General features: G+C 40.2%; 1 protein-coding gene across 1 annotated transcript in view; it reads left to right on the forward strand.

The window, feature by feature from the left end:
- The window catches only part of KIF18A (kinesin family member 18A), a 107,386-nt gene extending 92,399 nt beyond the window's left edge, over positions 1-14,987 (forward strand). The window contains exons 14-17 of the mRNA XM_048854028.2: positions 5,375-5,867; positions 6,641-6,745; positions 10,540-10,649; positions 13,974-14,987. Coding sequence (XP_048709985.2) covers positions 5,375-5,867; positions 6,641-6,745; positions 10,540-10,649; positions 13,974-14,113 — 848 coding nt within the window. The 3' untranslated portion in view covers positions 14,114-14,987. The remainder of the gene's footprint in view (positions 1-5,374; positions 5,868-6,640; positions 6,746-10,539; positions 10,650-13,973) is intronic.
- Positions 14,988-22,606: the final 7,619 nt, after the last annotated feature.

Consider the following 22,606-nt stretch of genomic DNA (forward strand, 5'->3'; position numbering starts at 1 on the left):
TGAATTTCTTTCTGCTTGTGTTAGTTATTTTAAAGGCCTGGTATTTTTATTACTGGCTTATATTTGCCCAGATAGAACCCCTGCAATCTGCTTTTTATTAATGTACTTGTTTTGCAGTATGAAATATTTCTTACTGTGATGAAGTTCAACAAATTATTAATGTTGGCAATAATTTTGTGTTCTCCACTGTCTAATTCATGGCTTAAATGCTCACATTTACAGTTAATTTAAAAGTGTTTTCTGTATTTAGTCTTGTAGAAGCTTCTAAAACTTGGCACTCTCTCCAAGATGTTTGTGTATCACAGACTTACTTCCTAGTCATTCCTAGGACATTTGCATAACCCAGCATCTTACAGTAAGCAAACTTTCTGAAATTGGAACCTCATTGTCGGAATGTAACGGCAGACAAATAGAACACTAACCACTACTTTTTCCCGAAACACACACTTTCAGATGCATATAAGCTGCAGCAAAGCCTCATAAATTAATATTTAAAAATGTGTCCTGAAATGTTTAATGGATAGTTGTTTCAAAGACTAGAAATGGATTTGCTGGATAAAGCTTTGTGGGATTTCAGAATATAAGCTGTCCAAAAACCTTTAAATGGAAGCGCTGGTCACCATTTTTAGTTGTGACAGAAGGTACATATTCTGAATAAAGGACATTAGTTTTACAGTAAAAATGTATACAGTACTTGACAAAAGGCCAAGGATGAGAGAGCAGACCTTGTAGTGAACTATAAATGGAATCGTTAGTGCTCTTGCAAGAGCGCCAATTGAAACTAGTTTATAAACCAAAAAAACCCTCTTGCCTATCATTGGCCAATGGGCTTTGAGAAAAATAGCTGTCGGTATCACAGTATGGCTATAAAAGATAGTGGTAGGCGAAATGAAATGGAAGACTGGGAAATTATTTTTGAAACATATCTTTCATTTATGCTACACTCAAACAAAAATTCCACAGCTGTGAAATGAAACAGCATAATGAGAAAAGCCTGTTGAGAGTCTTTGGGTTAAGTTTAGAGGCGAGAGGAACAAGGGTGATATTGTGGTGGGCATGTGCTATAGACCATCAGATCAGAAGGATGAGGTAGACAAGGCTTTCTTCAGGTAGCTGACTGAAGTTTCCAGATCACAGGCCCTGGTTCTAATGGGGGACTTCAATCACCCTGACATCTGCTGGGAGAGCAATACAGCAATGCACAGACAATCCAGGAAGTTTTTGGAGAGTGTTGGGGACAATTTCCTGGTACAAGTACTGGAGGAACCAACTAGGGGCCGTGCTCCTCTTGACTTGCTGCTTACAAACAGGGAAGAATTGGTAAGGGAAGTAGAAGTGGGTGGCAACCTAGGCAGCAGTGAACATAAGACGGTTGAGTTCAGGATCCTGACAAAAAGAAGGAAGGAGAGTAGCAAAATACGGACCCTGGACTTCAGAAAAGCAGACTTCAACTCCCTTAGGGAACTGATGGGCAGCATCCCCTGTGAGGCTAATATGAGGGGGCAAGGAGTCCAGGAGAGCTGGCTGTATTTTAAAGAAGCCTTATTGAGGGCGCAGGAACCAAACCATTCTGATGTGCAGAAAGAATAGCAAATATGGCAGGCGACCAGCTTGGCTTAACAGTGAAATCTTCGGTGAGCTTAAACTCAAAAAGGACACTTACAAGAAGTGGAAATTTGGACAGATGACTAGGAAGGAGTATAAAAATATTGCTAGAGCATGCAGGGATGTAATCAGGAAGGTCAAGGCACAATTAAAGTTGCAGCTAGCAAAGGATATGAAGGGTAACAAGAAGGGTTTCTACAGGTATGTTAGCAACAAGAAGAAGGTCAGGGAAAGTGTGGGACCCCTTACTAATGGGGGAGGCAACATAGTGACAGATGATGTGGAAAAAAGCTGAAGTACTCAATGCTTTTTTTGCCTCGGTCTTCACAGACAAGGTCAGCTCCCAGACTGCTGCACTGGGCAACACAGTATGGGGAGGAGGTGAGCAGTCCTCAGTGGTGAAAGATCAGGTTAAGGACTATTTAGAAAAGCTGGACATGCACAAGTCCATGGGTCCAGATCTAGTGCATCCAAGGGTGTTGAGGGAGTTGGCTGATGTGATTGCAGAGCCATTGGCCATTATCTTTGAAAATTCGTGGCAGTTGGGGGAGGTCCCAGACGATTGGAAAAAAGGAAATATAGTGCCCATATTTTAAAAAGGGAAGAAAGAGAAACAGGGGAACTTCAGACCAGTCAGCCTCACTTCAGCCCTCAGCAAAATCATGGAGCAGGTCCTCAAGGAATCCATTTTGAAGCACTTGGAGGAGAGGAAGGTGATCAGAAACAGTCAACATGGAGTCATCAAGGGCAAGTCATGCCTGACCAACCTGATTGCCTTCTATGATGAGATAACTGGCTCTGGATATGGGGAAAGCGGTGGATGTGATATATCTTGACTTTAGCAAAGCTTTTCATACGGTCTCCCACAGTATTTTTGCCAACAAGTTAAAGAAGTATGAATTGGATGAATGGACTATAAGGTGGATAGAAAGCTGACTAGATTGTCAGACTCAACAGGTAGTGATCAACCGCTCGATATCTAGTTGGCAGCCGGTATCAAGTGGAGTGCCCTAGGAGTCGGTCCTGGGGCCGGTTTTTTCAACATCTTTATTAATGATCTGGATGATGGGATGAATTGCACCCTCAGCAAGTTTGCAGATGACACTAAACTGGGGGGAGCGGTAGATACGCTGGAGGTTAGGGATAGGTCCAGAGTGACCTAGACAAATTAGAGGATTGGGCCAAAAGAAATCTGATGAGGTTCAACAAGGACAAGGGCAAAGTCCTGCACTTAGGAAGGAAGAATCCCATGCACCACTACAGGCTGGGGACCAACTGGCTAAGCAGCAGTTCTGCAGAAAAGGACCTGGGGATTACAGTGGACCAGAAGCTGGATATGAGTCAGCAGTGTACCCTTGTTGCCAAGAAGGTCAATGGCATATTGGGCTGTAGCAGGAAGGCCAAACCACAACTGGAATTGCAGCTAGCAAGGGATGTGAAGGGTAACGAGAAGGGTTTCTAGAGGTATATACCCTTGTTGCCAAGAAGGTTAATGGCATATTGGGCTGCATTAGTAGGAGCATTGCCAGCAGATCGAGGGAAGTGATTATTCCCCTCTATTCGGGGCTAGTGAGGCCACATCTGGAGTATTGTGTCCAGTTTTGGGCCCCCTACTACAGAAATGATGTGGACAAATTGGAAAGAGTCCAGCGGAGGGCAACGAAAATTATTAGGGGGCTGGGACACATGACTTACAAGGAGAGGCTGAGGGAACTGAACTTATTTAGTCTGCAGAAGAGAAGAGTGAGGGGGGATTTGATAGCAGCCTTCAATTACCTGAAGGAGGGTTCCAAAGAGGATGGAACTAGGCTGTTCTTAGTGGTGGCAGATGACAAAACAAGAAGCAGTAGTCTCAAGTTGCAGTGGAGGAGGTCTAGGTTGGATATTAGGAAACACTATTTCACTAGGAGGATGGTGAAGCACTGGAATGGGTTACCAAGGGCGGTGGTGGAATCTCCATCCCTAGAGGTTTTTAAGGCCCAGCTTAACAAAGCCCTGGCTGGGATGATTTAGTTTGTGTTTGTCCTGCTTTGAGCAGGGGCTTGGACTAGATGACCTCCTGACGTCTCTTCCAACCCTAATATTCTATGATTCTATTATTGTTTCTCTATTAACATTTCATCACTGCCCTCCCCTTTACTGCACAGAAAAGGTGGTAGTTAAGCTTTAGTTACAAACTAAAATTAGCAAATTATAAACTATGTGCTGTCTGGTCTTGTTGTTTGTATATACTGTAATTTTGTTGCAAAAATGAAAGTTATTATATTACCTATATTTTTTAAATCAACTTTCCATCCTTCACATGTTTTTCAAGCTGTTAAAAGCTCTAGGGTAATCTCTGTAGGAGAAAACTAAAGTTAAGGAACATTTCAGATTGATAAGCTCAAAATTCACTTCTAAAATTGCATTGAATTTTTTCTCAGTCAAAAGTTTTTTCATCTGTCCTCCTCAGTGAGTACTGCAGTTTAACATTTCAGATTATTTCCTGAGCAATCTACTCACTACTTACTTGATCATAAGAATTAAGCAAGCAAAGTAGAGGTAAAGTATGATTCTGAGACTGCAAACGGAAGTCAAGGCAGCCCATAGTAGGTGTAATTGTAAGCGTATCAGAGTTTACTTCATCAGTTTAAAAGTTAAAATGAAAGTAAAATATAGGAACCTTTCATTTTTATGACTGGCCGCTGCTAGCTTCAATTTGTAACATGGGAATTGTTTCACTTATATTATAAACTACCCATTGACTAGGGACACCACTAACCCAGCTATTTAAACAATGATATATATCTTACACTGATTCTCCTTTGCTAAAAACTTCAGCAAAAATAGGATCTTCCCTCCTTTCTCCCCTCAGTTGTTTTTGTGCGTTTGTTTGTTTTAAATCAAGCCATAATACTTTAGTCATTCCACTTACTGAGGGGTAAACAGAGTATTCTCTGTTGGGTGTGATTGTGTATATCTACTTTCCTGCTTCCTTTGACATTTTAAAGATTTTCAGAAAACATTTAATTTTTTTTAATTGTTTCACTTTTATTGGAAATGGGGTTGTTTTTAGAAGAGTGACAAGATCCAATGTAACCTTCCTACTCTTCTTCTCTTTTCTTATTAGCTCCAAGGTTTCTTCCCCATTCTTGTCTCCTCCTCTACTCCCTCCACTTATAACAATCCTCTCTCCTTCCACCTCATGATCACACCTGCCCCACAGTGTGCAATACTTACTAGAAGTCAGCCAAATTAACAATGGCTACATTGTGAGGGCAGTTGGGGCCAGGTGCTCTTTTTTTAAGGAAAAATAATAACTTATGACTTAAAACCTTCAGGAACAACTAAGTTGTACAATAGCTAACCTGTGTAATCATCGGAGCTTACTTGCGTTATATTTATGCGCCATTCCCTAGTCACTGTCTTCTTTCTATTTTTTTGTCACACTCATCTGGAGTGTGTTGTTTCAAATTAGATTGTAAGCTCTTTAGGACAGAGATCTCTGTACATGTGTGAGTGCAGCACCAAATTCTGCAATACAGGTAATTACCATAATAGAAATAATTGTATTCTTTCCTTTAAATACAAATGTGTTCATTTAACAGAAATTATTTATAATAGCTTTTTCTTGCATAGAAGTTTACTTTGTTTGGCAGAGGAGGAAGGAAAGAAGGGAAAATAAATGAAACCCCAGCTACACTAGTTTGAATTGTGGGTGAGGGGGAAGCAGTGCTCTAATGAACAGAGTTTCAGTAAACTGCTAACTAGTCTTCATTGTATTTATCAGGTACTCCTTCAGGAGTGCCTTCAGAAGAAGTCAAGAAAAATGTGCAACGTGTAAGCCAATGTGCAGTCCCTCCACAAAAAAGAACAAGGCGGAAGCTCATGAACTCTCCAGCAACAGCGCAAAGTCCTAAAGCTTCTGAACAGTCTAGTCTTAGTTGCCTGGAGGATTCCCTCAGCAAGGAGGTTCGTCCTATTGTGTATACACCAGAAGTTTGCAGAAAATCTATGCCAATCTTTTGTACACAGACTGTGGTAAAGCAACCATTACAAGTGGCAAGTCTTCCCAAAGTTAACAATTGTAATGTAGACATTCATTTCCCTTTGAAAGAAGAGTGTGACATGGACTTCACATATAACGTGATACCACAGTGTGAACAGACAGACATGAACTCAACAGTGACTCTGTACGAAGGTACAAGTAACACAAATGACCCTTCTGCTGACCTATCTGAAAAGGAGTCACACCTGTGCAGCAACAGCAGTGTTTTACAAAGGTAGTTATGTGCATCCGTGCATGAGGAGAATTCCTCATTCTTTTCCTATTCCTCTTTTCCTACATGCTTTGTTTTATATTGCTTCTTTTTATGCAGTTAATCTGTTTGTTTTTTATTCTTCTAGTAAACTTAAATAACTAATGCTGTGATTTTTTTTTCAAAAGTTCTCAGCATTGGTCATTGAGGTCAATAATAAAATTTCCATTGATTTCAGTGGGAGGAGAGTCAAGCCAACACTTAGCATTTTTGAAACTCCTATCCTGTTTTAATGAGACCTTAAAAACAAACTGCAAATTAAGTTGTTAAATTTTCTGGTCATTTTGGATGTATTTTGCTACCGAATATACTAGGGATGAGGTATAGGGCACTCACTGGGAGTCAGGAAAACTGGGTACTATTCCCAGTACTGCTTCTGTGTGGCATTAGAAAAACTGAGATTCAGAGAAGTTAAGAAGTGTTCCCATCTGTAAAATGGGGAAATACTAATCCTCCTTCGAAAGCACTTTTTAGTCCTCTGAGGAAAACTGCCATATAAATGTTAACTACTAATATCATAGTACCATGTTTTGGCTTTCAAAAGAAAAGTTATGATGTCCTTACCTTTCAAAAAAGACATTATAACTATTTCTGCTTTTTATTGGAATAAATTCATTTTATTACCAGTACTGTTTTTTTCAGTTGAAAAACACTTACTTGGCTAAAAGTGAAAAATAACTGTTTTCACACAGGATAGGGTCTTCATAATTTAAATTAGTATCTTATTTTAATTTCAGACTTGGTCTCCCATCACTGCTGAATAAAAATCCTGGTCCAATGCATGAGCAGCCATCTTATATGGCAATGACTTCGGCTGCTGAGAGAAAAAGAAAGTTATTAAGGTAATTTTAAAAACAGTGTCTGTTCCACTGCCATTCAAATGAGCTTTTATCTACTGCTCTCATTTTCATCACAATTCATTTTCATCACAATTCCCACATGTGAAGAAGTTTTTATCAAGTCACTGGTGTCCAGAAATATGAGAAATTATTCTGACCCACAATGGCTTTGACAATTCATATTTAAGTATTAACCTTCCCAAGTTAATAAGGTTCTTAAAAGGGTTTTTTTTATATAAACGTTTTTTTAGTTTTAGTAGAATCAGTACAGACTAACAGTGCATTTTCCATAACTGTCTTACACTGTGTTTGGGAAAACGACTTCTGATTTAGAAGGGGAAATTGCATCATCAATTTGAAAATCAAATTTCTATCTGAAAGTGTGCTTACTGTTACAGAAAACACTGAAGATTACCAACACTGAAAGAGAGAAGAAATGTTTTTCATGCATTTGACATCCTTTGTGTGTGTTATCAATTTCACTGTTTTGTTGGTCAATTACAATTTCTGTCTCAACCATTATAACTTCACTTTCGTGGACTGCACTACTTAGATCCTGAAAGAGAATGTTTACTAGTAATAGCAGCAGCAAAGCTGAAACTGGAAGGGCAGCAAGCAGGCTTCTATGCAAGGGAAGGGCATGAAGGATAAAGGGTGGCCTCATGTTTTGTGGAGTTACTCTGTGGCCTGTGAAAAATCGCTTCTGAACATCAGGGTAGTAGAAAAATCCCTCTCACACCACACCAGTTTTTAAGAGGTTTTTTTTTTTAATTTCAGGAGATGCTATTCAAGGGTCCTTTAGCAGAAAAACTTGTTTTTAATTAAAAACAAAAAAAATAGCATCCCTTTAAATAAGTTGCTGTTATAGATTGGCACTGGTTGATACAGTCAGTAATGCATTCCAGCATAAGTTATTTTTTAATGTCTGAATGAAGGCTCTATCCATAAAATGCTTCTGGAGAAGTCATGAATCCTGATATCAAGTTTCAAGTAGTTGTTTGGGTTTTTTTAATATTATTAGCACAGTTGAGTGAGAAATGCAACCCTAATTTTATGAGTGTTTATCATTTAAAAAAAAAACAAATCTTCAGTTATTCCTAATTTAGCAAAGGCACAGGCTGCAGAAATGCAGCACAGGCTGCATCACTGTTCTGGTACCTTTTTAAAACAGGTCTGTTCTTCCTGGAAGTTCAGTACACTCACTCATTCCAAGAAGTGAAGAAGCTCCATGCTCATGCTTTAGTTGACATCAATTTATATTTAAAAGGAAGTGTTCTGTTGTTGCTTTCTGGGCTGGGAGAGGTATCTTTTGTATTTCCACATATTCTGAAATAATTGAGTTGAGCTAAACAATCCAGATTCCTGTGGCATTTCGTCAAAGCAGTGCACAGCATTCTAAGGAAAAATAACTAAATTTCTCAGAGTACATGAAATGCCTCAGTTAAGTTTGCTGCAAAATCACTCACTAATTCCTAAGGTTAAGAGGTTAATCCTAGAAACGTACATAATTACCATTTTTGTTTCTGAAACTTTCTTTTGCCTGATTAGATGCAAATATTATGTAACAGTAAAAACTCTTCTAAACTGAAGCATTCCACTGACTTCCATTTAAACCACTAAAGTCATACAGCCTAATCGCCCCCCCCAAAACAGCTGCTTCACTATCCCCACCCCCACTTCTCCCATACACTTTTTCCTGCTATCCGAACCAGGATAACTTTTAGAGGAAACCTCAGCACTTGCTCTCTCAGTAATACTCTCTTCTTTTCCTCCCTAAAATCATGCTGTCTGACCACAAGCAACACACTCATTCCTAAAACCAGATGAGACACATTTCACCCTCTCTTATCTAACACTGTGTGGGGAAGAGAGAAGGGAACCACATTCTTGTTTATGGAGAAGGAAGAGAGATAGCATTCCTTATATTTTCCTCCTCTCCCCCCCCCCCCCCCCACTGCCCCATGCCCTCCCTACACCAAATATATCCCTCGCAATCCAGCATCGAAATACAATGTCTAAATCTCAACCATCCCTCCCCCAACACACACGCGCACACACACACACACACTTGCTAAACATAGTAACCAGCAACCCTGGTTCCCAGGCCAGTGACTGGAAGCCAGTCATTAGTAACATGGGGAGGAAGGGGGGAGGGTCCCTTGCTAAAGGCTCCTCACATGCCCCCACTGAGTGGATCCTCTTCTCAGGAGCCAGGCTTCAGAGATAAAGGGGCCCCAGCAGGAAGCAGATCCTAGCCTTAATCAGTTTTCCTGTTTGCTGTGTATTTGAGTAGAACACAAGCTTTTTAACAAAACAGCCTTTAAACCAGAGTTCTATAAAGTATGAAGGATGGTGCTATAAAATACTGTTAGAGAAACAAGAAAACATGTAGAAATGTAGCTGTGGTTTATATTTTAAAAATTACTGTATCTGGATTTCAAAGTTGTCTTACAGAATCAGGTCATGGAGGGTGAGCGGGACAATAGTGGTAGGAGTGTGATGCCACTGACAACTTCATGTTCATTGTAGTTCATTGTCATGCTTTAATTCCATTAGTTGAAATACTATAAAATACTAGTTTTTTTTTCTTTTAGTAAACTGTCAGCTTCAACCACCTTCTTTAAAGCTTAGCTGTGAAATGATTGTTTCCCTCCATTCATCCACCTCCACTATATGGAGGCAGAGGGAGAATTATTGTAGTAATGAAAAAATTGACTGAAGCAATATACACAGCTTGACCATTTCGAGACCTTTTTGTTCGTGTGACATCTGGTTTCTGTTTAGTACGCTTATGTCCTTAATTATGACCATCCAATTAGCATTCATTGCTTCCCAAATATCAATGGAATTTTGGACTACATTGTTTCATGAAATGATATACTTGTTTGTTTTTATTTTCACAATTAATACATTCCTACAAGATTGTAGTACAAAGCTTTAAAAGAAAACTGTTTGAAATGAAATCTGAAGACAGCCACCAGAAAGAAAATTGAGTTTATTCTGTTGCATTTTTTTAGTAAGACCCACTAATACTAGGTGATACTGTTTAATATGACAGGTTTCAGAGTAACAGCAGTGTTAGTCTGTATTCGCAAAAAGAAAAGGAGTACTTGTGGCACCTTAGAGAATAACCAATTTATTTGAACATAAGCTTTCGTGAGCTACAGCGCACTTCATCGGATGCATACTGTGGAAAGTACAGAAGATCTTTTTATACATATAAACCATGAAAAAATGGGTGTTTAGCACTACAAAAGGTTTTCTCTCCACCCACCCCACTCTCCAGCTGGTAATAGCTTATCTAAAGTGATCACTCTCCTTACAATGTGTATGATAATCAAGTTGGGCCATTTCCAGCACAAATCCAGGTTTCTCCCCACTTTAGATAAGCTATTACCAACAGGAGAGTGGGTTTGTGTGGGTGGGGGGGCGGGGAGAAAACCTGGATTTGTGCTGGAAATGGCCCAACTTGATTATCATACACATTGTAAGGAGAGTGATCACTTTAGATAAGCTATTACCAGCAGGAGAGTGGGGTGGGAGGAGGTATTGTTTCATGGTCTCTGTGTATATAATGTCTTCTGCAGGTTCCACAGTATGCATCCGATGAAGTGAGCTGTAGCTCACAAAAGCTTATGCTCAAATAAATTGGTTAGCCTCTAAGGTGCCACAAGTACTCCTTTTCTTTTTACTGTTTAATATGATTTCAGACTGCATGTCCTGAAATACCAAGGTACAATGAGAGGGCTTAACATTGCTTCACTAAAAGTAAATTTTTTATTTGCCTTTTTTTCAAGTTCTGTGCCAAAGAGTGGGTTAAGTAGCCTGCAAAATACTGTGTCTGCAAAGCGTATTCGACAGGATATCTTGTTAAGTCATAAACCTTTACGAGTGCCCAAAAAAGCAGGTAAGTGTCAAAACTATAACTTATGATATTAAACTGGAATTTGTGGCCATGGCTGGTTGTGTAGGAGGTCCAAGATTAAATTCTGACATTTACAATTTCTCATTTTCATGGTTTGCTGCTGTGATCAGTCAGCTAAGCTGTTTGCTGAATATGGTATGTCCACTCATTTAAAAAACAAACACAAAAAACAACAAACACCCAACTTGGAATAAGTTTAGTCAATTATTGGGTCTTGATTAGACGTGGTCCCAGTATTCCAAGTTTATAACAAATGTAAATGATAAAAACATCATCTTTATAGGTACTTGAATGATTTTAATCACTCTAAAAGCATACTCTTCACTGATAGCAGGTATGATCTGGCACAGTCCCATTGACAAGTATCAGCTTTAAGTGCCTGCTATGGAATTTCCAGATCTGCTTTTATTGAGAAATAAAATAATCTCTTAAGCACTTTGCCAAACCTTTCTTGAATGCTTGCTTCATCTTTTAACACAGCACTGATTACTTTTCCAACTAGAGATTTATGAGATAAATTTTTGATACCGTTTGGGAAAACACAGCAGTGATAAGTTGAGAAGATGAAATTTGCAAGCAATATTTAAGGATTCTTTAGCCGCTAGCAATTGTTTACAATACTGTAGGTCAGTGGTTCTCAAAGCCGGTCCGCCATTTGTTCAGGGAAAGCCCCTGGCGCGCCGGACCAGTTTCTTTACCTGCCATGTCCGCAGATTCAGCCAATCACAGCTGCCACTGGCCGCGGTTCACCGGTCCAGGCCAATGGGGACTGCGGGAAGTGGCACAGGCCAAGGGACGTGCTGGCCACCCTTCCCGCAGCCCCCATTGGCCTGGAGCAGCGAACCGCGGCCAGTGGGAGCCGCGATCGGCCGAACCTGTGGATGCGGCAGGTAAACAAATCGGTCTGGTGCACCAGGGGCTTTCCCTGAACAAGTGGCGGATCGGCTTTGAGAACCACTGCTGTAGGTGGTGTTCCCAAAACATTCTGTAAAACGTGGTTATAATAGTGACTTGCAAGAAACTTCTGTCTGAGATATAGAAAACTCTGTTATAACAAAGTCTATTACTGATTAAAAATGTATGAAGAGCATTTGTCCCACAATTTTCCAAAAAAGTGTGGCTTTCTTAGTTCTAAATTAACATTTCGTCTCTGTGTGCTCGGCGTGCCCATTGTAGATGCTAATGTATTTTATATTATTGTTAGTTTCCTCGCATTGAAGGGCGTGTTACTCAAGGATTAAACCCAAGTAATCCGTTGCAAATTTGCCTCAAACTAAAACACCCAAAACTAAGTCTATTTTGTATTAGAAAGAACTATCCAGGTTCATGTATTCTAATTGTCCTCATTCCCACTTGGCAAATATCCCTTGAACCTTTTTGCCCTGAAACAACAGCTGCTGAAGGCAAGATTTAAAAGTCAAACTGTGACATCTTAATAATTGTAAAAGTAAATTATCTTCCCTAATCTCGTTCTCCCCAGCCAGTGTTTCACACAGATTTCTCTCTTAACTGGTCCTTTTGTCACCTCAGCTCACTCTTGATTTTACACCTTTTAAGCTCCTATTTACTCTTGGTCTTCATCTCCAAATGAATTTTTACTAAGTATCCTTACTCTCATCTTTCCAAAAACTTGTGAAGCCCACCTGTTCTATGAAAACTTCCACATAGAGCAACCATAACTAAAGCTGATCAGAACATTTTTGACTAAATGTTCTTTATTAAAATGTGTTGCTTTGTCAAAGCCAAAATGTATTTATTTTCATGAAGTTTTCTACAAAACGTTTTTGAGGTCCAGGGTAGACACTCTGGTCGCTTCCGAAGACTTTTTGCATCCAAACACAGACATTTTGACTGTGTCACAGGACTCTTTGCCGCTTAGACATTTTGACATAACTGTGTTTCAAAAAAAATGTTCAAAGGATTTGGTTTTCCTTCCACAAATTTCAAAAGTTGTCAAACGGAATATTTACTCTCTGGACAGCTCTTAACCATAATCCCATACGATGTATTCTATAATATCTTGCATAGTGCTGTACATTTTTGTCAGGACTTCAGTTTCATTTTTATTTGTGGAAAGCAACCTCACACCAGTGTTACATCTAAAATCCTGATGAAAGAGGATAGTATTTTCCCTTTCTTTAACAGTGCATACAGAATCTAAAACAAAAGCTGAATGCTTTCTGTAACTTTATGTATGGGAAGAGATTATATGGAAAACTCTGAGCTAGATTGTGGACTATGTCAGAACTAAATTCAGCACGGCTCAGGAATGGGGAGGATGCAAAAATGATTTTAAAGCTACCTATGCCTTCCCTCCTCTACCATTCTTAGTCATTCCCAATGGTGGCATAATCCTCTTGTACAATTTTAGAGTAGGTTGAAGGCTACTCTACATTTCATTCTGCTGACTTTAGCTTAAAGGCATGCTCTGGTCGCATACCCTTTCCCACAGACAAAATCTAGCAATAGTATAGTTGCAATAGAATAGTGTAGTTTTTTTGAAAGTTTATAGTAGACAGGCTTCTGTACTTCTGTGTACAGTGCTATCTCCATGTTACTTATTTCTACCAAGTGTTGGGAAATAAGGGATACTAACATCAATTTCTATAACTGAATTGTTAAGGAATCATGTATTTGAGTACCTAGTTTAATACTGCAAAATATTAGACATACCGAAAAGATTTTTTTTAAAGAAAAGGGATAAACACAAGTTAGTTTTCCTGCCTTTCAGGCATTTAGTAACACATACTTCAGATATGTCATGTGCTTAAATACTATGTCACTGAGGTCAAGAAGAAAGAGTTCTGCTCTTACGATAGTAGCAGTTTTGTTTCCAAAAAGGCATGCTTCCGGGGAAAGAATGAGGTGGTGCTCAATAGCTACCAGTAAGTTCTGTTGGTTTTTTTTCAAATTGAGTTAGGTAAATTTGTCTACGTACAAATTTGAATAGGGTATTAGGCATACTAGAGAATAAAGTGTCAAATATATATCTACATATTATGTATACATTATATAGTTCCTTTCAATAAGGCACAACGTTAAGTGGAGTCCTATACCTCCTTTACTGGTCATGTTTCTGTATCTTCCACTACAAACTTAGCAGAGCAAATTATCTTCTCACCTAGGAGAGCTGGCTTTTTTTTTTTTTTTTTTTTTTTAATAATGAAAGCTAGACGCTGATAAATGTAGAAAAAGCTGTAGAATCCACACGCTATCTCACAAGGTTGCCCCCAACATGAAACAAAATAAAGATACTTTTTGAAAGAGGGTTGTTGTTTTTTAAAATGACCTCTATTTCTTCATTAGGAATTGGAACAAGAAGCCGGAAACAAGAACCAAATATGCAGAGAAACCTTGTTAGAAGTCTTTCTGAAGAAAATGTAACATTGGGTCTGAAATCAAGGACATCAACAAATCTTTTAATTCGTCTTTCTAAGAAAAAGTAAGATTTAGATGTGATGCTCATCATTTCAGGCAGGACTGGAAGCATTCAAGTAAAGGATGGACTTTAATTTTTCCCTGCTGCAGTATTTCTTGTCTGAGACTTATCAGCCCATGTCTGCCACTGTAATGCACAATTCTAGAATGACCACTTACCTTTCCAAGGAGAATTTCATTGAAATATATCTTTGAAATTTAAATTTTACAAAACTTTTTAATGGACGCCCATTCTGGCTTCCCATAACCATATACAGACTTTTACTACTGTGTTTTAGCAAGAGAATAGAAACGAGTCATTGGGCTTGGGGATGATGATTGTGATGTCCACTTATTTCATGATGCTGTTTCCATAACCCTTTCAAGCATAATAATAAATTACTGCCTTGCAGTAGTCAAACTCTTCAGGAACGGGTAGTGTCAGCTTTTTTAAGAAATCCCTTTTTAACATCACTTACAAATTCCCAGTCTTTATTATGATACATCAAATGTTTAAATAATTAGAACATTGAGTTTATTGCTTTTATGCTTTTCACTGAAATTTTCTACTATTAAACTTTCATTTTTCATTTACAAATAAATGAACAGCCCCTTATATTAACATATTCATGCTTTAGGCATTGGAATGTCAATTTGTTCTAAAATATTAATGTGGTGATGTAGGATGATAGCACCAACAGGGTACCAGAAGACAGGAAAAGAGTTTACTAGAATTTTTTTTAAATGGTAGCCGTAATATTTTGAGCTCAGACTTTTAATTTGACAATTTGAAACCTGTTGTTTAACCTAATTGCTTGAACAACTTAAAAAACAGCTCTGTATTTTGATGTTTTATAGTTTTCAAAACTCTAATTTTATTGTAAATAGGTGAATTATGTTAATTGTTCTGAATAAAGTTTTTTTAACTGTAAACAAAGAGTAGTAATGTTCTGTGAATTTAAAATTTAGAAAAAATGAGCTTCTTCTGTGGCTGTCTCTTCTAACCTAGAGACCATCTAAATTAATACTGGTTTTACTGGTAGTGTTTTAATAACTCTAGTTTGTGCTGGACATTTTGTCATATGTATTTAATCAGGTTAGCTTTGTGTGCTAATAATTATTTAATATTTAAATTTCACTAGGGCCCAGGGACCCCAGTCGTGATCATGATGACCCCATTATGCTAGGTCTCTGCAAACTTAAAATTAAACAAGGGAGTGACCCTGACCTATTGGGATGGCCTATTGACATCAGTGAGGGTTCTGCTATTGATTTGTGTGGCACTGGGATTTCCCATGAGTCCATGATGATAGATGCGACTAACATATGAAGTATGGACAAAATCATTTGTTTTGAAAAATTTCACTTATTTTTTGGAAAAGGTGGATCCAACAGTGTTTCATTTAATAAAAGTGTCATATTTTTAATCATGTAAAAGAATTATATTTTAAAACTTCTTGGAAACTTAAAATGAAATCTGTTGTCTTCTATTTTTAATTTTCTTCATATAGTGTCTGTCATGAGAAGTCAAGTACCCAGAAGCAAACCTAATAATACAAATGGACTCTCCTAAAATCTTGTCTTCTGTCTGATTTGCAAAAATGCACTTAGATGCCACAATACCATGCTGTTCATTCTAGCTTTAGCATGCCAAAGCATGATAAAGAAAATAGAAAACATGATCTGCATAATTCAGAATGAAAATAGTGTTGAGGTTTAGTGTCATTGTAATCATCTTGGATGCTATGGTAATGACGCTATATCAATACCTGAGTGGAACTAAGTGGTTCAATTTAAGGACTTGTCTATATGGGGACATCTAGGAAAGTTCATCCAAATTAACTCAAGATATGAATTTGAAGTGGATTAGATAAATAGCATTAAACCCCTGTATGAACACCCTCATTCAAAATTAAAGTGGTCTTAATTCAGTTTATTTTAATTTACTTGTCCCTGTGTAGAGAATCCCTAATAATTATCACCTTACATGTGAAAACAGTGCTCTTGAAAGCAAATTTTAATTTGTGAACTTTGGGATTCCAATACAGCTAGGATCATGAATAACAGTTTATTTGAATAAAATATTTCATTTGTATATCTTCCAAATTCTCATTGTGTAATATACTATATGTGCCGGGGAACTCTATGCTGATACTGCTTCATGTCTGCATTAAGTATGTTGGTTTTAGCTATAAAATGCAAACTTAGTGCTCTTTGCTTTCACTACCTCAGAAGTTCAAAAATACACATAAGGCCATTTCTACCAGTTTTGGAAAGGTTCCTAGGTGATTAATTATTCCATCAATGAGGTCTTCATATTTTTATTGAGCAATATAGATTTTATTAATTTTAATGTATTTTGCTTACATTTTGCATGGAATGCATGGAACCCTAACCCTAACCCTGAAAGAAACCCACAAAGCAAGTATGTTGAGAAAAATATGGCGACCGCACATATTATCAGGGTAATGTGATAACGCTAATCTTAAATTTATATTTAGAACTGAACTAGAAGAAAGTACAGAACAACAAAATGTTAGTAGCTTCACACATCTACACACAAGTCATCCAACTAGACATACCAATGTATTTAGAACCCGTTGAAGTGAGTTTATCAGAGCATTCCGTAAGGAACATGTTTCTGGACTGGAACCATGGTCCCTACCTCTGGCTTTCCTGGGCTATTAATAGTTCAAGCTTTTTACCAATAGTAAACTTCAATAACTGAATGGCAGGTAACTAGTCTTCTGTGCGGTTAGGTGCTATTTTATGCTCCCAGTCTTTCCATTCTCCACAGGAAAAGTGCTAACTGGATTTCTTTATTTCTATCTGCAGTTTTTCTGAACCACCCGCATCCTGAATGCCTCCTTATTCTTTCATCCAAAATGATCCCACCCCTTTCCTGATTGACCCTAATGAACACTTCTTCCTTTTATCTCCCTTTCCACTGCCCCATACTTCTATACTTTCATCCACAAAGCCAGTGTTCCACATACCCAACCATCCCACACTTCTCCATCCCAACCTTCCTACTGGTCCCCACGCTCTCTCCCAGCAGGTAGGATGAGGTGGAGCTCATAAACATTTATAGGACCTTATCACTATCTTGTAATCTTCATTCTGTGTTTGCGGAGCAATCAGGTTAACAAGAAATTTGGTAGGGCCCTAATTTTAAATGGGTTTAGTGACTTCTAATGTTTTTGTTTTTTTTAAGTACTATGATTAAGTGATCCAAGCTTTTCTGTTTTTAATAGGAAACTTTAATATCCTTGAACAGTAGTCCTCACACTGGATCGTGACCCCAAAGTGGGTTGCAACCCTATTTTAATGGGGTTGCCAGGGCCAGTGTTAGACTTTCTAGGACTTAGGGCTGAAGCCAAAGCCTGAGCCCTGCTGCCCAGGGCTGACGCTAAAGCCCAAAGGTTTCAGCCCAGGGCAGCAGGGCTTGGGCTCCGGCCCACCCCTGCCCAGAGTCATTTTGTAATTTTTGTTGGCAGAAGGGGGTCACGGTGCAATGAAGTTTGAGAACCACTGTCCTAGAAGATCCCCTCCTCACAAAAAGCTACGGACCAATAGTTTATACTATCAGTGCCTGCCTCAAAGCCCATTGAAGACAATCAGAAGACCCCAAATGTCTTCAATGCACTTTAGATCAGGCCCTCTATGCTTACATATTTAAATGTGTCGGTCGTGCGTGTGTGCATGCACGAATGCATACCATTGAAAGCAGGCTTTTTTGATTCCCTTACTGGTACGGAGAAATGGCTTTTAGATGGAATTCGCTACCAAATTATATCTCTCATGCTGGGAGAGAATCTGTTTCTCACAGAATTGAGACCGGGGTGGGTGGCAGAAGAGTTTGGTTGATGTGACAAAACAAATTTCTGCATCCCAGTATCCCCCACAATTCTTGACATCTGGGATGCTCTCCTCCCTGTACAGCTCATTAAGGTGGATTGGTGTTTTGGTGTAGCACGGTCTGGCCGCACCCCCTCTGTTGCTGCTTACTGCTAGATTCTCTACCGCCACAGCAATACACAATGGTGCTTTCTTTTGCTTCTGCCCTTACTCCTTCTATTTTATCTTTTCTATTTTTTTGGGCAATGAAGAGCAGTTTTCTCTCTTCTCTGCATTCCTCCTCTCCCTGAGTTAATTAATCCTTTGGGGGTTTAACCCTCCCTGAACATCCACTGCAGCATCTCTCTGCTGGCTCCTCTGCTGCTTACAGGCATGGCAGAGCAGCCAAGAAAACACTTGGTCAAATCTAAGCAGTGCTATATACGTGAGGCAGCCTTCCCAGTCCCAACAGATGGTGAGTTGTGCCCAGACTGCATCCAGCCTTCCATCATAGAAACCTAGACGTGTGGGACTGGAAGGGACCTCAGTAGAACTTATAGTCCAGTCCCCAGCTCTCAAGGCAGGACTACGTAATAACTAGACCATTCCTGACAGGTGTTTGTCTAACCTGTTCTTAAAAACCTCCAATGATGGAGGTTCCACAGCCTCCTTTGGTAATTTGTTCCAGTGCTTAACTACCCTGACAGGAAGTTTTTCCTAATGTTTAACCTAAATCTTTCTTGCTTCAATTTAAGTCTATTACTTATGTCCTGACTTCAGTAGATAAGAACAACAAATTATCACCCTTTTCTTGATAACAACCGTTTACAGACTTAGACTGTTATACTCTCCCTCAGTCTTCTTTTTCTCAGATTAAACAGACCCAGTTTTTCAATCTTTCCTCATAGGTCATGTTTTCTAGCCCTTTAATCATTTTTGTTGCTCTTTGAGGACTTTCTCCAATTCGTCCACATCTTTCCCAAAATGTGGCACCCAGAATTGGACACAATTCTCCAGCTGAGGCCTACTCAGTGTGGAATGGTACTTATTGGGTCTTGTTTACCAACACTCTTGCTAATACATCCCAGAATGATATTTACTTTTTTTTGCAGCAGTGTTACCCTGTTGATTCATATTTTGCTTGTGATCCACAGTGACCCCCAGATCCCTTTCCGCAGTACCCCTTCCCAGGCAGTCATTTCCCATTTTATATTGTGCAACTGATTAGATTATTCTTTCCTAAGTGGAGTACTTCGCATTTGTCCATATTGAATTGCACTCCTCCACTGAGGAAGGTGAACTGTCTGACTCTGAAACCTGAGCAGGCTCCTTGGGAGTAAGTCTCAGAGAAAATTTCTCCCCTCAGAATCCTCCCCTGAGACTTCAATATGCCTTCCCTCCTCCTTGGAGGAAGTGATTAGGGATGAATGGAACAAGCCTGATAAGGACAAGCACAAACAGCAAAACTCGGGCTCTGTAACTTTCAAGAACCAAAGGGCTCTATTGCTGAGACACTAAAGGTTGACATCACTGTAGGGTCCCTCACCAGGGATATGGTTATTCACTCAGAAGGAAAGTTCTACCCTAACAACCCCATGGATAGAAAGATGGATGCCACTCTCAAAAAGGGCTTTGAAGCATCCCCCTCCAAAAGTCCCTGACAGCTACCTGCTTTGCAGGAGCATCTGGTTCCAGGCTGGACGATCTCAAAGCCATTAATGACAGAGATCATCCTGACTTTGACTCCACTTTAATGAAAGTAATCCTACAGACAGTGTTTTAGCTGATGCCTCAGTGTTGCAATGAGATTCTCAGGCTAAGCCATGGTTTCCAGCTCAGTAGCCAGGTGCCACCTATGACTCCAGCCCTGGAAGGGGGATGCTCACTCTAATCAGGTCCTATACTTGGCCAGGTTTATAAGCTCCCTCCTTTTTGGAGATAAGCTCAATACGGTGGTGGCTGACAATGCAGTAAAATGCAAACAATCTCTCCCTTCTCAGGAGAGAATATAGACTGGCCTTCAGAGAGAGGTGCTCTTTTTCACTCCCTGTCCTCATAGAGGGACCAGCCAAGGGACAACAGATTCCCTAATGGAAAACAGTGGAATCAACCTCATCCCTCCAAAAACCCACTTTCTGGCAACTATTGCCTAGACCTCCACCCAGAGCTGAAGTTAGGGTGGGATTTCCCATTTCCTAAAGGAATGGTTTTCAGTGAGCACAGACAAGTGGATCAGGGAAATAGTAGCCAGGGCTACTCTCTTGGGCTGCGGGCTGTACCCAATCTTTCCTTCAACCACCCCAAAAACAAAATCTGATCCAAAATGATAATTTTGCGGGGAGGGATAGCTCAGTGGTTTGAGCATTAGCCTGCTAAACCCAGGGTTGTGAGTTCAATCCTTGAGGGGGCCATTTAGGGATCTGGGGCAAAAACTGGGGATTAGTCCTGCTTTGAGCAGGGGGTTGGACTAGATGACCTCCTGAGGTCCTTTCCAACCCTAATATTCTATGAAAGTCTATAAGTCTATGAAATATCTCATCTTTTGGATATGCAAATGATATGCAAAGTTCCCTCAGAAGAAAGGTTCTCTGGGTTCTACTCCATCTTCATTGTACAGAAACGCACGGTGTCCTCCCCACCCCTGCCTGTGTACCTGGTCGCTGCTGAGCAGGGGTTGAAGAGCAGGGGCAGCCTGGCTGCTGATGCTGACTCAGAAATGAGTGCTGCCGCGAGCTGCTGCTGGCTGAAAATGCGTTCAGTGCTTTGCTTAAAGAGACAGCACTCTCTCTCTCTCCCACACACACACTCACACCAGACCAAAATCTGAAATGGTGAGCCAGGAGTGGCCAGAGGGCTGCAGGAGGCCGTGGGCTCCAACAAGATGCAGTCCCCACGCGACACCATGGAGCCTGCCTTGAGCTGCAGGCCAAGTACCAGGCACCATGAGCCTCAGCAGCAGCAAGCAAATAAGTAACATCCAAATGTAACCCTCAAGGAGATTACCTAGATTCCTGGGGCTCTGTCTGCTGGCAGCTCAGGGAGAGGCACACTGTCCCTGGTAGGGAGGGGGAGCCAAGGCAAACTCAGAGTCTACCTGGAAACCAATAGGGAGTGAGATGTCCTTCCCAGGGAGTTCAGGAAAGGGGAGAAGCCATTTTTGAGTCAGTCTGGAGCCAGCCAGGGCAAGAATAGGACTGGCTGTGTGGGGAGCTGGTGAGTCCCAGGCCTTCATGCAGGGTTCTGCTGAGAACTGGCCTCTAGGGACCTGAAAGCAAGATCCCTCAGCTGGGCTTTTCCTTCTCCACTGATGATTCCCAGTTTGTAGAGTTTTGCTGGGAAACTTCCCCAGGCAGGCTGAGTTAGCCCTCCAGCTCCCTAGGTGAGACCAGTCACCACACTGTCATCTCTGCTTTGGCTGCTAGTTCAGGGCTGCTGCCTGCTGTGAGTGTGTCTGGACACTGGGCTAGCAGACTACAGTTTGGATTTTCGTACAGTTGTGCAATCTGCACCTTGAGCCCACACCCCTTTGTGGTGAGGGGAAATCCTGGGTCCGAAGCAGCCTGATTCCTGCCTGAAGAGGATCCATGCCAGCAGAGATCAGCCCCTCTGCAGTGACTGAGTCCAGAGTCCTCTCTCAACCTGAGGATCATTCATGGAGTTTGTGAGTGCACCATCTTTTAGTTAGGGAATTTTTTGGGGGACCCCCTAGTCCCTGAACTGTGTCCTCAAGCCAGGGAGTAAGGGTTTGGGGATTTTATAACCTACTGCACATTAAACCTGTGGAGGGATTTACCACCTTCTCCCCCTTGTGAGTCCTTTGGGCTGTACTGAACCCAGTCAGCCACACTGCTAAACCACCACAGAGAAGAATTTTATGGTGTTTGAGGACCCCAACAAAGTACGCGTACCAACGGGACTAATCTTACATTTGCTACATCAAGTCACGTGACTGGGGAAAGTCACAGGTATTAGCAGCGTGGGTACCGGTGAACCTAAAAATAGTGTTTTACCCTGTTATGTTATATTTGTCTCCTGTTTAATATAATTATTGTGTTGAATATATTGTATGTGTTTGTGTTATTTCTTGGAAGTCTCCAACTATCTGGCAAGTAAGTGGGGACTCCCCTGTGGTTAAAATTTTTCTCCCAAGCTGCCCTGGTGACCCTGCCAGAAAGGAGCGAGGGGGGTGGAGGCACCGCCAAATAAATTCATAGGAAAAAATAAAGAAGATATACCCTGCTGAATGGGTGGCGAGATCCAGAAGAACCCAGACCTGTCCATCAAAACCTGTAAGCTGATTGGCAATAAAGAAGGTAACCAGGTGGAGAGGGGGTGCTAAACACAAATATGGCAAAGATTCCTGTGGCACCTTATAGACTAACAGACGTATTGTAGCATAAGCTTTTGTGGGTGAATACCCACTTCATCGGATGCAAATATGTAAATACAAAAATATGTAAATAAATAGTATTCTAGTATTGTTTAACAGTGCAATTTAACTGATTGATCATGACTATTTTTTTAATCTTGCAATTAATCATGATTAATTGTTTTAATTGTTTGACAGCCCTAATTTTTACCAATTAATTTCTTTTCTGCTAGCAGTCTTTATACAATTCTAACAGTCCTGGATGGTTCATGAATCAAGGGTCAAATATTAAGTGGAATTGTTACATATGGCAGTC

Source organism: Caretta caretta, chromosome 6 (assembly GCF_965140235.1).
Source record: "Caretta caretta isolate rCarCar2 chromosome 6, rCarCar1.hap1, whole genome shotgun sequence".
NCBI lineage: Eukaryota > Metazoa > Chordata > Testudines > Cheloniidae > Caretta > Caretta caretta.